This window comes from Dermochelys coriacea, chromosome 3 (assembly GCF_009764565.3).
Source record: "Dermochelys coriacea isolate rDerCor1 chromosome 3, rDerCor1.pri.v4, whole genome shotgun sequence".
NCBI classification, from domain to species: Eukaryota; Metazoa; Chordata; order Testudines; family Dermochelyidae; genus Dermochelys; species Dermochelys coriacea.
In genome coordinates, this window is record NC_050070.1 from 114,655,895 (window position 1) to 114,669,975 (window position 14,081).

A 14,081-nucleotide genomic window follows, 5' to 3' on the forward strand; every position below is an offset into this window, starting at 1 on the left:
CATAGAAAATGGGATTAATGAAGCTAAAAATATTAGCAGATGCCAGTGAAAATGCTTGTGATTTTTTCAAATTTTTACTACTTTCTAAGCCAATCAATTTTTTTTTTCAAATAATGTAGTGCATGCCATTTTTAAAGTTTCAAAGTTAACCACTTTTGAGTTATTTGTATGGAGGGAACGCTGGTCAGAATAAATATGTGGGGAAGGTGTCATGGGGATTGAGGGTATTGTGGTTTTTAAGACCTTCATAATTCAAGGATGGCTGATTGCAGTTTGCTTTTTAAAAAATTAATCATCAAGCAGATAATCTCATTTCGAAAGGTGAACATGTACAATTCTGAATGTCAAAATCGGGTAATAGCAAAAAAAAATCACAATCTTAACTATAGCTGAAGCTACCAGGCTGAAATAAATATATTCCCTTTTTTAGGTGAAATGGAAGGCATGGATAAATTGAGTCATTGTAGAAGTAATAACGGAATGTATTGGTGAATAATCCCCTGGGAGAGAAACAGTAGGAACAGGAAAGGAGAGGACAAAGCCCTAGGGAACATCAACTAAAGGAGATAGAACCCCCAGAGGAGATGTTGAGTCATCAGAGGTAAAACAAGAACTTGTAGTGCAGGCTATTCCAGAAGCCTTAGAAGAAAAGGTTTGGTTGGAGAAAGAGATTAACAGCATTAAAGAATGCAAAAAAGTTAAAGTCCTATTACTTAAACAAGGCCTTAGATTTATACACAGTCTGTATATTTTTATTGAGATAATTAAAATTGGTTTAGCAACTGATTTAGTTAAATCAGTTCAAACTGCATGTATGGACTTTATTTTGGTTTGAGTGCCTTATATCAATTTAGCTTAGGTCAGTAAGTAATCTCTAATATACTCTTAAACTGAACAAAGAATGTCCTCGCACCAAGAGTCAGTTTAACTAAATCAGTTTAGTAACATTTTACATTTTTAGAGCAGTTATTTTTGATAAAGAAAGTTAAAGGTTAGATCAGTGATTCTCAAACTTTTGTACTGGTGACTCCTTTCACATAGGAAGCCTCTGAGTGAGACTCCCTTTATAAATGAAAAACACTTTTTTAAATATTTAACACTATTATAAATGCTGGAGGCAAAGCAGGGTTTGGGGTGGAGGCTGACAGCTCGTGATCCCCCTGTGTAATAACCTCACGACCCCCTGAGGGGTCCCGCCCCCAGTTTGAGAACCCCTGGGCTAGATAGAAATTAAAACATCTTGCAAGAAAAGAAATCACACGTGCATTGCTTTCTGAAGGAGTTCAGAGGTATAGGAGGAGAGAGTGGCAAGGATGAGAATGTATGGATTGGTACTAGAAGGTTTTTAGGCTAAAGGGACACTAGGATAAGTTTGAATTCAGAGGGAGTAGTGCCTCATGTGGGAGTGATAGAGGGAGCAAAGGAAAAACAGGATTAGGAGAATAAGCTGACAAGCAGATCCAGATTTCTGAGTGTGGAGTTGAATATAAACTTATTGACCAAAGGTCTGTATACAGGTTGAGGCTTGAGGAACAATATATATATGTCTTGGTTTCATCTAAAATAAATAGTATTGTTACATTTGCTCTTAATTATATTCATTCATACAACTAAACTAGAATTTCATCATTACGTGACTTTCTTTTAAACATTGTAACTGGGAATTACAGTCAGTGGCGCCAAAAAAACATTAAAATAATCCAGTTTAAAATCCCCAAGTTAATGAATGGTACAAACTTGTTGCAGTCAGCCAGGATGCACAAACATTGGTACATGGAAGTTCATTTGTTAACACTGATGCAGGCCTCTGTATTCTTGACTTCCTGAAGACAAAAACAATATATGAATAGCCCAAGGAAGCCTGACTTATTACAGGGTTAGCGTCATCCAATCATGAGCCCAGAATATTTCTCATGTATGTAATAATATTAATTGATAAACTGTAATGGGTTGTCACTAATACGCTGATCCTGAGATTATTGCAATTTTTTTTTAAATTATGAACTCTGAACATAACATTATCTTCTTCCGTTTGGAAGATCACTTTGATAAAAGAAGAGCAATATAAAGCACATTGGAATCCTTATCAGGCACCTTTTCAGTATTTTATTTCTTTACAGTATTTTTTTTTTAAAAAAAAAAACACTTTTGTGGCACTTCCATATGTATGTTCTTTTAAATTGTGTATTCAAAATACTATGCTCTAAAATATTGGATATGCATGATGTGGAAAATGCAATATTTGATTCAGTAATATAAATATCAAGATAAAAGAGAAGGTGAAACTGAGGAGCAGACCTGCGTTAAACATAGGCAGTCGAACACTCATAGGAAAAACATATTATTATGAATGTTTGAAAGACTGAAAAGGATTAAAATCAGAGGGAATAATGAATTTTCAAATATACAATTATATGGGGAATCATAAGTAGATTCATATTTATTCAATGGAAAATGTTACTATTATATTTTTTTTTAAATAGAAAGTAGGGCTGTCAATCGCAGTTAACTGACACGATTAACTAAAAAAATAAATCACGATTAATTGTACTGATAATAGAATACCAATTGAAATTTATTAAATATTTTGGGTGTTTTTCTACATTTTAAATATTGATTTCAATTACAACACAGAATACAAAGTGTACTGTGTTCATTTTATATTCTTTTATTACAAATGTATGCACTGTAAAAACGATAAACAAAAAACTGTTTTTCAATTCACCTCATACAAGTACTGAAATGCAATCTCTTTATTGTGAAAGTAACTTAGAAGTGCAGATTTTTTTTTTTTTGGTTACATAACTGCACTCAAAAACAAAACAGTGTAAAACTTTAGAGCCTACAAGTCCATTCAGGCCTACTTCTTATTCTGCCAATTGTGAAGACAATCACGTTTGTTTACATTGACAGGAGATACTACTGCCTGCTTCTTATTTACAATGTCACCTGAAAGTGAGAACACATGTTCACATGGCACTTTTGTAACCGGCGTTGCAAGGTATTTACACGCTAGATATGCTAAAGATTCGTATGCCCCTTCATGCTTCGGCCACCATTCCAGAGGACATGCTTCCCTGCTGCTGATGCTTGTTAAAAAATATAATTAAATTTGTGACTGTACTCCTTAGCGGGAGAATTGTATGTTTCCTGCTCTGTTTTATACACATTCTGCATATATTTCATGTTATAGTAGTCTCAGATGATGACCCAATACATGTTCGTTTTAAGAACACATTCACAGAAGATTTGACAAAACGCAAAGAAGATACCGATGTGAGATTTCTAAAAAATAGTTACAGCACTTGATCCAAGGTTTAAGAATCTGAAGTGCCATCCAAAATCTGAGAGGGGCAAGATGTGGGGCATGCTTTTAGAAGTCTTAAAATAGCAACACTCCGATGCGGAAATTACAGAACCCAAACCACCAAAAAAGAAAATCGGCCTTCTGCTGGCTGATCTGACTCAGATGATGAAAATGAACATGCATCAGTCCATACTGCTTTGGATCGTTATCAAGCATAACGCATAGTCAGCATGGAAGCATGTCCTCTGGAATAGTGGTTGAAGCATGAAGGGACAAATGAATCTTTAGCGCATCTGGCACATACATATCTTGCACCGCCAGCTACAATAGTGCCATGCGAACGCCTGTTTTCATTTTCAGGTGACATTGTAAACAAGAAACAGGCAGGCAGCATTGTCTCCTGCAAATTGTAACCAACCTTGTTTGTCTGAGTGATTAACTGACCAAGAAGTAGGATTGAGTGGACTTGTAGGCTCTACAGTTTTACATTTTTATTTTTGAATGCAGGTTTTTTTGGTACATAATTCTACATTTGTAAGTTCAACTTTCATGGTAAAGAGAGACTACAGTACTTGAGGTGAATTGAAAAAAAAATTTGGTTTTTACAGTGAAAATATTTGTAATAAAAAAATGTAAAGTGAGTACTGTACACTTTATATTCTGTGTTGTAATTTTATATATATATATATATATATATATATATATATATATTTATTTTTTTAATTCTTTGGAAATGTAGTAAACATCCAAAAATATTTAAAATAAATGGTATTCTATTGTTAAGCTTGATTAATTGCGATTAATTTTTTAATTGCTTGTCAGCCCTAATAGAAAGTCTTTGTTTCTACATCTAAAGTAGCTAGTTTATGCAGCGTTATTTTTGGTAAAACACAGAACATCACACTTTGAACTAAGAACATGTATAAAATTTGGCATTTCCCTCCCCCCCTCCCTCTCTTACAGAAAATGCTGGAACAGGAGAGATGAGTACTCCTTTCACTAAGGCCTAGAATTGCCTGTTGAACAACAGTCCTGATCAGGCAATATACGAATGGCCCAAGGAAGCCAGCAAATAGATTTTCAGGTTTTACATGACCTGCGACAAAAATTTCCAGAGGTACCTGAAGTTGTTGTGTCCAGATGCATGTTACAGGTCAGTGTCCTGTTAGTACTGTATATTTATGTGTTGCCATTTATTGTAGATATTACAAGTAACTGCTAAAAGCTTCCCTCTAATCTGCCATGGTTGGGTGGAACTGTCGATAGCAGATTATTTTTCTGTTTAAATATCTCTCTATATTTTTGTCTTGCTTCTGTTTGCTTTAAAACAAGTAAAGTTTCAAATCAGTTTCCAGTTTTTTCATAGTCTTTCTCACGATGTTTCTTAAAATTGAAGAATTTCAGTTTCTTCATATGTTAGCGTTGATGTTTTGTACTGTTTACATTGGGAATCTAAAAGTTTCTATTATAAACACTTTTATTCTCAAGGATTTATTATGTGGCTGAAAATTTACTCAAGTGAAATTTGATGAACACTGCAGATTCAGAGAACTAGTTTGACTATTTTTAAGTTGCAAGAAGGCAAAATTTCAACCCTAACCTTATTTTTGTGAGGTCTCAAGCTACTCGTATAAGGAGCAGGCAAAAAGTTTTATTTTTCCACCTTCCACTCTCCCCTTTTGCTGAAGTAGGAAAATTACTCCTTCGGGAATTCTGCGCTACTGTGCATGTGCATAATTAATGAGCCATGCACATTTTAAATTTTTTGTGCAGAAAAAAGCTTCTGCCGATATTTTGCTGCAGTTCTGCGTTTTTCCCACCAGAGGGTGCTATAGTGATTGAACAAAGCAGCAGCTCCCGGCTAGCTAGGGAAGAGAAAGAGTCCGCCTTCTTCACAGTGCCTGTCAGGCTAGGTCAGGAGATGAGCTATGGGGAGACAGACAGCCTGGGGTGCTGGGGGGGTGGGGGTCAGTTGGGCTCATAGGGGCTAGTGGGGGAGGACAGACTGGGATAGGGGCTGAATGGGACTGGAGGTGCAGGGCCACATGGTGATTTGGGAAGGGATGTAGAGCTACATAGGGACAGGGAAGTAGCTGGATGAGAGCACAGACACACATGGGGATTGGGGAGGGAGTACAGAGCCACATGGGGATGGGAGAGTGGGTGTCTGAGTGGGGGTGGAGTGACACAGACAGGGGGTGCAAGGACACATGGGGATGGGGCAGATGTGCCGACTGAATGCGAGAGGTTGGGGTCACTCGGGGCCTGCATGAGGGAAGCTCCCTAACCATCTCTCCTTGTCCCCCAAAAATGCCTGTTACATAATTTTTCCACCCCTAATTAACAACTCTCCAAGTTCACACCCAGGCTACTTTCCAACAATTTACTTCTCTCTCCCTCAGCTCCTCCGTTATCCTGGACTCCCCCAATCCTTTGCACTGCTTCTGAGGGGTGCGGGAAATACAGTTCTGTATTGTAGTTTAAATGAATTATTACTCAGAGTTCATGTATTAATATGCATAGTAAGGAATCTGTTTGTCAAAAAAACATTTCCTGAATCTTTTTTGTTGTCTGTATTGTTACAGGCATACTTGCTGACAGGTATTTTGAAATAAATGATCAAAAATAATTGAAACTGGTGTGATTATATTGTGTTGTTTTGACAAAATATGAAGAATTTTGCAGAATTTTAAGAAATTGTGCACATAATTTTTAATTTTTTGGCACAGAGTTCCCCCAGGGGTAGAAAATGGACCAACCCATGGTATTACTATATCTGCTCTTCAAATTGCATGGCACCATGCTTGTGCTTCAGACTGCCTCTGCAGAGTACTAATTTTTTTAATTCAAATACTATTAAGTTCTTTTAACATTAAAAATGGCATTCTGGGGTGAGGTGATGCATTTGCTTAGTCATGTGCATTATATCTTCACCTTCTGGAGTCTGTTTATGATAGGTCTTACCCTAGGCAGCCTCCTTCTCATCACAAAATATGGCAAAATTTGATATGGTTGATTTTTTTTTTTCTACTGAGGGAGAGGCCCAGAACCAGAAAATTAGGGTCTGGCACATAATAGAAGTGTGCAAGAAATAGCACCCCTGCATTACTGTTGTTTGTCACCTTGCTTTTGTGAGTACAATTTTTTTTAAATTTGTTTTTGTAAGGTAGGTCGTGTTCATAATATGGACAATTGCATTTCACTAAAGTTTTTAAACGACTGAGTTATTTAGCTTTAAATACATACTGTAAAGTAATTAATGTTATGAGTTCCATAAATGGAGTTATCCATTGGAGAGTGCGAGGGTCCTCCAGTGGCTTGGGCTGCAGTGGACTCCATTTCCTGGGAAGTTGTGATTCCTTCCAGGTGCAGAAAGGCAGAAAGTACTCCGTAGCTGTTGCTGCAGCAGCAAGAGCTCTTTGGATCTGCTCTGGTAGCATAGTGACTTGGGCAGGGGAGCTCAAAGTTCCCTTATGGTGGCAGCCCCGAATCTGGTGACTGGTGGAAGGCATCTGGATCTGGCTCCATAAATACACACAGATAGAATTCTACCAGGTCAGGGACTTTCTTTGCAATTTAATGTGCTCTAATTTGACTAAGATAACAGTGAGGCTCCAACTACTTCAACATTGGCTTTTTTAAAAGCTAACTTAGTCTCACTTAAGCCAGGAAGTTCTGAGTTAAGACTGATGGAGAAGTCTTAAGGTAGCACTCTCATGTCCATATACGGTATTGGTCAGTGAATTTTATCTCTTGTACACTTGAGTAAAGTGGAGTTTTGAATTGTCTAAATATTATGACTATTGTATAAGTTGGATTTTTATGTTTGTTTTACATTTATTTTAACGTTTTCTCAAGTGGGCAGAAATTTGGAAGGTAGTTTCCCTATTTTTTTCCATAATAGACCTCTGACTGGCCCTTTCCTTATTGCTCCTGCCTGAATATGTTAATCTGCTCTTGTAAAGAGAACATTCTTCTTCAAGAAGACTCTGCATATTCCCACTTCTGGATATTATACTGCCAAGTGCTGCCAAATGGTAGAACCTTCCCCAAACATTTTCCATTACAGCATTCTTATGCCCCCTTTTTAACCCTCCCCTCAGCATCTCCAAAAGTTCTGAAGACATAACTATGTAAGGAGTGCAGCGCCCTCTACCGCCTCAGTTCATTCCAACTACTTTCCATTGATGGAAGTGAACCTCTCCAGTCCTTTCAGCTCTGAAGTTCTTTCCTTCATTCTTAGTGTTAATTTAGTTTTCAATTATAGTATAGTGATAAGTATAGGTTGTTAAGTAGGTAGTTGGCGCAATTCCAGGTTATGGCAGAACTGAAGAAGTGGGATTCAAGAGGCTTCGTACCTTGCTATCTTCCAAATGTTGGATGACCACTCTCCTTGGTGTTCCATCTTCCAGACTTCAACAGCCGGAGCTTGCAAGGAGAGGAATATAGTTTGCAGATGCTTCTCCTTAAGGAGGTCCTTGAGGCTAAATCTCTGTATCTGACCAATCAGCTTCTGTCACTTCTTCCAAGAAGTCAATGCAGTTTAAGGGTTCCAGGAAATTGGAACCTTCAGTGGGTCCAGTTATAGTTCCCGCTGCTCCAGCAGTTAGGCTTTTGAAGTTGGAACCAAGGGACGCTCTGTTGGCACTAGCTGTCTTAGTTCCAGAGAAGATGACAGATGTTAGCAGTGCCAGATCCTGCATGTCAGACAGAGCTTCTATGGTTCTGAAGTCAAAGGTTGCTTCTAGTCTCAGTTTCAGGAGCCAAGAAGATAGATTTGAGTATCTGGATCCTGTGCCATCCAAATGTTTGGTTCCAGCCTCAACCCTTGTTCAAGTTTTAGGTCTATCTTAGGTTCCAAAGACGACTTCACTTTGGTAGCTGATGTGCACTGTTTGGCTTCTGAACATTCCTCAGATTTGAGTGAGAAGTAAAGAGACTTGAGAAACAGACAAACTTCACCAATTCCAAGGTTGGCATCATCTTCACCTGTAAAGGATCAGTCTGAGGAAGAGGATGAGAAAATAGCATGCTTCTATTCAAAGAAAGGAGGTGGTATAGACTATGATCCTGGTTTATCAGCAGATGAGCATGTGGGACTGACTTTTCCACTTCTGAGAATGTTCTGCAGTTTCATGACTTAGTGGATTGCATGATGTCCACTTTGAATCGGTCTTCCATGCCTGTGAAGGAGGCATCTCATCCGGTGATTAATATTCTTGGGGTACCTCCACAAGTACGATGTCCTTACTAATCTTTGATGTTCCAGCCTGCTAAGACTGTTTGGTCCATTCCTGCCAACCTATATCCAAGAAGGCAGACAAATTGCATCAGATACCCTCAGAGAGGTTTTCATATGCACCCTGTACCTAATTCGCTGGTAGTGGCTGCTGCAAATCAAGGTCTGGATAGACACATTTCACCCCAGTGATAGAAAGGGGAAGGAGATTGATTTCCTAGCGAGAAAGATGTTCTCTTTTTCATGTCTTGGTATTAGGGTGGCAAATATAGGGTGACAAATTACCAAGCTGTTATGGCCTGCTATCTATTCCACCTGTGGGAAAAGTTGGCATTTTGGGGACATGATTTGCCAGATGACAAAAGAAGAGGGGAAAATGTGATCCTAGAGGAGGGTCAAAATGTGGGAAAGATCATTCTCAGGATTTCCTTTGATGCCTCAGACTCTTCCGTTACAGCATTGGCGTCTGCAGTTACTCTGAGGAGAAATACATAGCTTCGTTCCTCCTCTTTGGCTCTGGATACTAGAATTCAAATGGAAGATCTTCTTCCCTTCAAAGGGGAGATCTTTTCAGTGAAAAAAAAGATAAGTTGCTGGAGAAGTTGAAGGAGACAGGATCGAAGGCCCATTCTTTGGACTTGGTTTCTTCTACTAGCAGGAGATCTACTCCTTTCTGTTATCAGAGACCATATTATTCACAGTAGTCTTTGGCTTATTTCTCATAAAATTAAAGACATCAACAGGCCTCAGCAGGCTTCATAGTTTCAGAGCCAGAATAAAAAGAAGTCTTTTTTTAAATCAAGGCCTAAATAGATTTGATATGAGGGTTGAGAGTCAAGAACCAGTCAGCAAGGATCCTTCCCTTTCTCTGTTTGGGAACGGGCTAGCCCATTTTATCAGCAAATGGAGGCTTCTTGTGAGGCTATTCTGCACTTCTGAAAATTGAAGTTGCTTCTTATAACGCTATAGAGGAGCTATAGCTATATAACGCTATAAATTATCCAAACACAAGATACTTTTTGATGCAGTGTCCATCACAAGTTCTTTTCCCTGGGCTCATGCACATCCCTATCTAGGGCAACACAGTCCTCCTTCCTTTCACTGAGGCTACACCCACACACTTTACAAAGATGGCAATCACCCTGAGGTTCCTCCCAACTGACTTGAATCCTCTGGCTACTTGCCCCGAGGCATAGACCATTGATCCTTCTGCACTTGATTGCATGCACTTAGGCACCATCTGCTGACTTATTACAATGGCAATGTGCAGAGCCACTTGAAGAAATGAAGGTTACTTACATATAGAGTGCTTTGAGATGGCTCTGCATGTTCACGCTTCCCACCCACCTTCCCTTCTTTCTCAGAGTCCCTTTTTGTTTTGTCTCTGGGTTGGTGGTGGAAGGAACTGAGGGGGTAGAGGGCACTGAGCTATGGAGGGGAGGGAGGCTTTTCAGAGTGCTCCAATGAGGGGTTCTCAAACTTACTTGATTGCACCCCTCTTCTTTGCATCTGTAGTATACACCCCCACCACACAAGTACATATACCGATTTTTAAAAAAATCACCATGGGACTCTCACTAAATATTAAAAACCATAAAGTCAATAAGACTTTATTGTAATAAGAGCAAAAGCAAAATTGTGATTGTGATGTATGCTTACAATTAAACGGGCACACCATGTCGTAGCAAACTGATTAATGTACAGAGGGTGACGACTTGGTATAATGCTATGCAAGCTTAACAGAAATCTGTCAAAATTCACAGCACCATCTGAGGACCTGATATGTCTGGAGGAATCAGCTTTGCTAGTTGTTCATTGCGGTGGGTAAAATGGGTGAAATAAGTTTTGGGTTTTTTTGCTAAAGCGTCTCATGCTCCCCCCAGCCCCTCGAATGCATTCTGCGCCCCCGAGGGGGCTCACCCCCCCCCAGTTTGAGAACCTCTGATCTAATGGACACTTCTTGGAGAGGTTCTGCTGTTAGGCACCATTAGGCGGTGTAATACTTCTAAATGTGAATATACAGAGCAATCTTTCTCTAGGTGTGTGTGTGTATATATAACAAACCTTCATTTCCCTTCAATTACAAGTACTTATTCAGGCTTATTTATAAACTGACATACTTTTACCTTTACACTCTGCTTCCTTTTTCTTCAGTACTTCATATAGATTCACTGAGATTTAGCCTCTGAGGGAGGGGCATATGCACAGGGGGGTGCAGGTGCCAGGGGTAGCCTTGGAGGTGAGGGTTGGGGGAAAGGAGGTTGATCTGTAGATGGGCCCTAGCCAGCCTTCTGGTGGAAATTTTCTCTGTAAAGAAATGGGCTATAGATTAATTTTTTTTTTGTTTTTTTTAAATGATCTTAGCAGTCATTTTATATTAAGCTTGTCAGAGCAGACATTCCGTAGAAACATTACAAAATCAAAAGATGTGAACTTTTTAAACTAGTCTTGATCAACTAAATTTGATCCTGGTTTCTAGGTTTCAATTGGAAAGTCCCAGAAACTAAGTTATGCTTCATCTAATTTGGATTTTCCTACAGAATGTCAAAAAAAATCTTGACTTCAGGATCCTCTTGTCCAGATCACTTTTAAATTGTGCAGAAAAATTCTACATCTGTTCCAAATCCCCCCATCAGTTTTTAGGCCAAAATTATTGTTCGTTTGGTGTGGATTTTATAAGAGGGGTTCAAAATTAAGCTTATATTGAAAACTCAGTTGCAACTTAGAGTGGAATAGCTAATACTGGTTCACAAAAAGCACAATACAAGAAAGCTGTTGTTAAGCAGAATACTTCACTGTCAACATGTCTACTCTGTATATTTTATCTTGAAAGTAGAGAGCTAGTTGAAAGGTTAATAGGACACAGCATAAGCCTGTTTAAATTAGGGGGTTCCACACTTGCTTCTGTCGGCCAAATTTATTGCACACATCAGACTCCTTGAATCTCTCCATTCTCCCCTACAAGCTTATGAGCCCCCCTCTGTTTCAGGAGCTGGTTACAATCCCCTTTTTTCATATGCTGTGTGTGCCTTCCATTACCCTCTCTGCCCTCCTGGGGCTCTGTCCCCATTACTTCATGCCAAGAGGTTTGTATGTGTCCCCATTCCTCCAGTCAGAGGCTCGGTGTGCCCCTATTTCCTGTGTCCCCCCCAACATTGTTGTTCTCCTTTCCTCTTGTCTTTCTCTTCCATTGTGTCAACATATTTAACTCAGTTGGATATGGACAGAGCTAAAATGAGGGGCATTATGTTCATTTCTGCCATCAAACCCTTCTTTGGTCTATAGACAATAACCAGGTTCTTAGAAGTGTGACTTTGTATACAGATGTTTCCCCACTTCCTCCTTCTGGTTTTTCTGGTTTTCATAAAAATCAGTAGGGTTTTATCTGTTAGTGTCAAGAGTACCTGAAATTTTTGAATTGATTGGCTTCAGCATTCAAAAGTTATTGCATTACATCCAAGCAAAAAAATATCAAGTTGTGCTTATGGGTCTCGCAAGCTTGGCTAGTTATTTCTGTATTATTTCCTTCTATGGTCTTCTCAGTATCCACCCTGTTTTCCTAGCTCCATTCAAAATTCTTCTGCTAAGATCTTTCTCGCCCGTTATTCTGTCTGTCACATTTTTGGCCCTTTACTGGCTCTGCCTTCTCTACTCCATCAAGTGCAAGCTTCTGGTCCTCACCTTTAAGCCCTCATGTTTTAGCCCCTCGGTACTTCCCACTTCTGTATCTTAGTGTTCCCCCGACACCACCATTCTCTAGTGTGAGCTTCCATTACCCATTTCTCTGCTTCTCCCACAGGCACCTTCATGCCTTCTTCCATGTCTCCATTATCCCTGGAACGCCCAGCCCAAGCTAGTATGTATACTATTAACTTGTCCTCCTTCATAGCTCTCAGACCTCATAGCTCTCAGAAATTGCCAACTAATAATATACTTAGTTCTTTATATAATGTTTTCAATTGGCTCTCAAAGCGCTTTACCATAATGGCTAGGTAGATGGCCACTAGGGCTCCTGTCCTGTTATCTTTATTTTATAATGTGTTTTTTTTACAATACTCAAAAGGATCAAGCTGTGTGTGCATCTGGCCCGTATAAACATTTTCTTGTTACTGTTCCTCCCCTTACTTTGTTGTATCTTAGATTATAAACTCTTCAGAGTAACAATGGTCTATGATTCGGTGCGGTGCTTAACACAAAGAGGCTCTGATCCTGATTGGGCCCTCTGTCTGCGACTTAATAAAAGTAATTTGATAGAAAGCATATAGCGTGTCTTGCCGATAGAAGTAGTGAGAGCTGTACTTTTGGACAGTACTCTTATTATTCTAGTGCTGCATATGTTCTTCACCTTGATATCTGTATTTTTTTCTACTTCATTTACATGTATTTCTTTTGTACAGCTTGTTTATTCAAAATACATTTGATTATAATTACTGGTTTTGGTAGAAGTCATGACATACTAGTCACTTGACTTACAAAAGAAATATGTTAAAGTATACTTGTTTTCTTTAGATAGTGTGACAAAGCTCTGTCCTTGCCTCCGTGGCTCCTGTGTTCCTTGATGGATTTCGCTAGCCTCAGAGGCTCACTGTGACCCTCCACATAACCCTTCTTTCTCTAGAGACAAGGGTCACAGTCTACTGAGCCATTTTCATCATAAGCCAGTGAGGGAGGTGAGGAGAAGTTATCCTTCCATGCACAGTTTCTGTTGTCTCCCAGTCTCAGTGATTAAGCAGGGGGCAAAGGTGGAGGGGGGGAGCCCAGGCCCATGCCCACCCTCTACTCGGGCTCCAGCCCAGGGACCCTAATAGTATCAGCTATGGTAGCTAACCTTTTAGAATTCCCTGGGCTACTTCCCCCACAGCAGCCCTCACTTCCTCAAGCTCCACTTCACCCTTACCTCAAGGTCTCCTTGCTTGTACCTGATACGGTGTGTACTACTCAGCCTCTCCAATAGCACAACTTCTTCCCACAGCTCCTAACATGCACCCCCACCTGACTAACTGGGAGGCTTTTAACTAGTTTCAGCCAGCCCCTGATTGGCTTCAGGTGTCCCAATCAACCTAGCCTTCTCCCTGCCTTCTGAAAAGTTCTTAATTGGCCCCAGGTGTCTTAATTGACCTGGAGCAGCTGCCATTTCACTTATCGTGGTACCAGGGATGTGTTTAGCCTGGAGCGAATCTCTCTCTCTCTCCCCCACTGCTCTCCCATAGCCTTCTAGCTTGGAGGGAGGTGGGAAGCCGCTACTCCTGTTGCTGCTAGGCCCTAAGCTCTCCCTGCTGCTCCAGCTGCTCCCCTGGTTGGGCCAGACACCCCCCCTTCTCTGCTACTTGGCTGCTGGACCCCCCACTCTCAGGTGCTGCTACTGCTCCAACTGCAGCCCCGGGGGGGGGGCTGCTAGCCCACTCCCCAGAGAGGAAGAGTGGGAACCCCAGCCACTGCTGTTGTGGACATCACCACCATCACCACCACCTGAGAAGGTCCTTTCTGCCTGCCTGGATCACCACCTGGAGTTCCTGGAGCTGCTGCTGCTGCAGA

General features: G+C 40.2%; 1 protein-coding gene across 21 annotated transcripts in view; it reads left to right on the plus strand.

Annotated features, from left to right (window-relative positions):
- Positions 1–14,081, plus strand: part of TAB2 (TGF-beta activated kinase 1 (MAP3K7) binding protein 2) — a 144,712-nt gene that overhangs the window by 87,375 nt on the left and 43,256 nt on the right. For 14 of the 21 annotated variants that reach the window (XM_043511178.1, XM_038394892.1, XM_038394887.2 and 11 more), the window contains exon 3: positions 4,271–4,460. In XM_043511178.1, coding sequence (XP_043367113.1) covers positions 4,359–4,460 — 102 coding nt within the window. In that variant the 5' untranslated portion in view covers positions 4,271–4,358. Of the gene's footprint in view, positions 1–430; positions 602–4,270; positions 4,461–14,081 lie in introns of those variants that run through there. The other 7 variants (XM_043511177.1, XM_043511174.1, XR_006280027.1 and 4 more) reach the window with 5 other exon arrangements.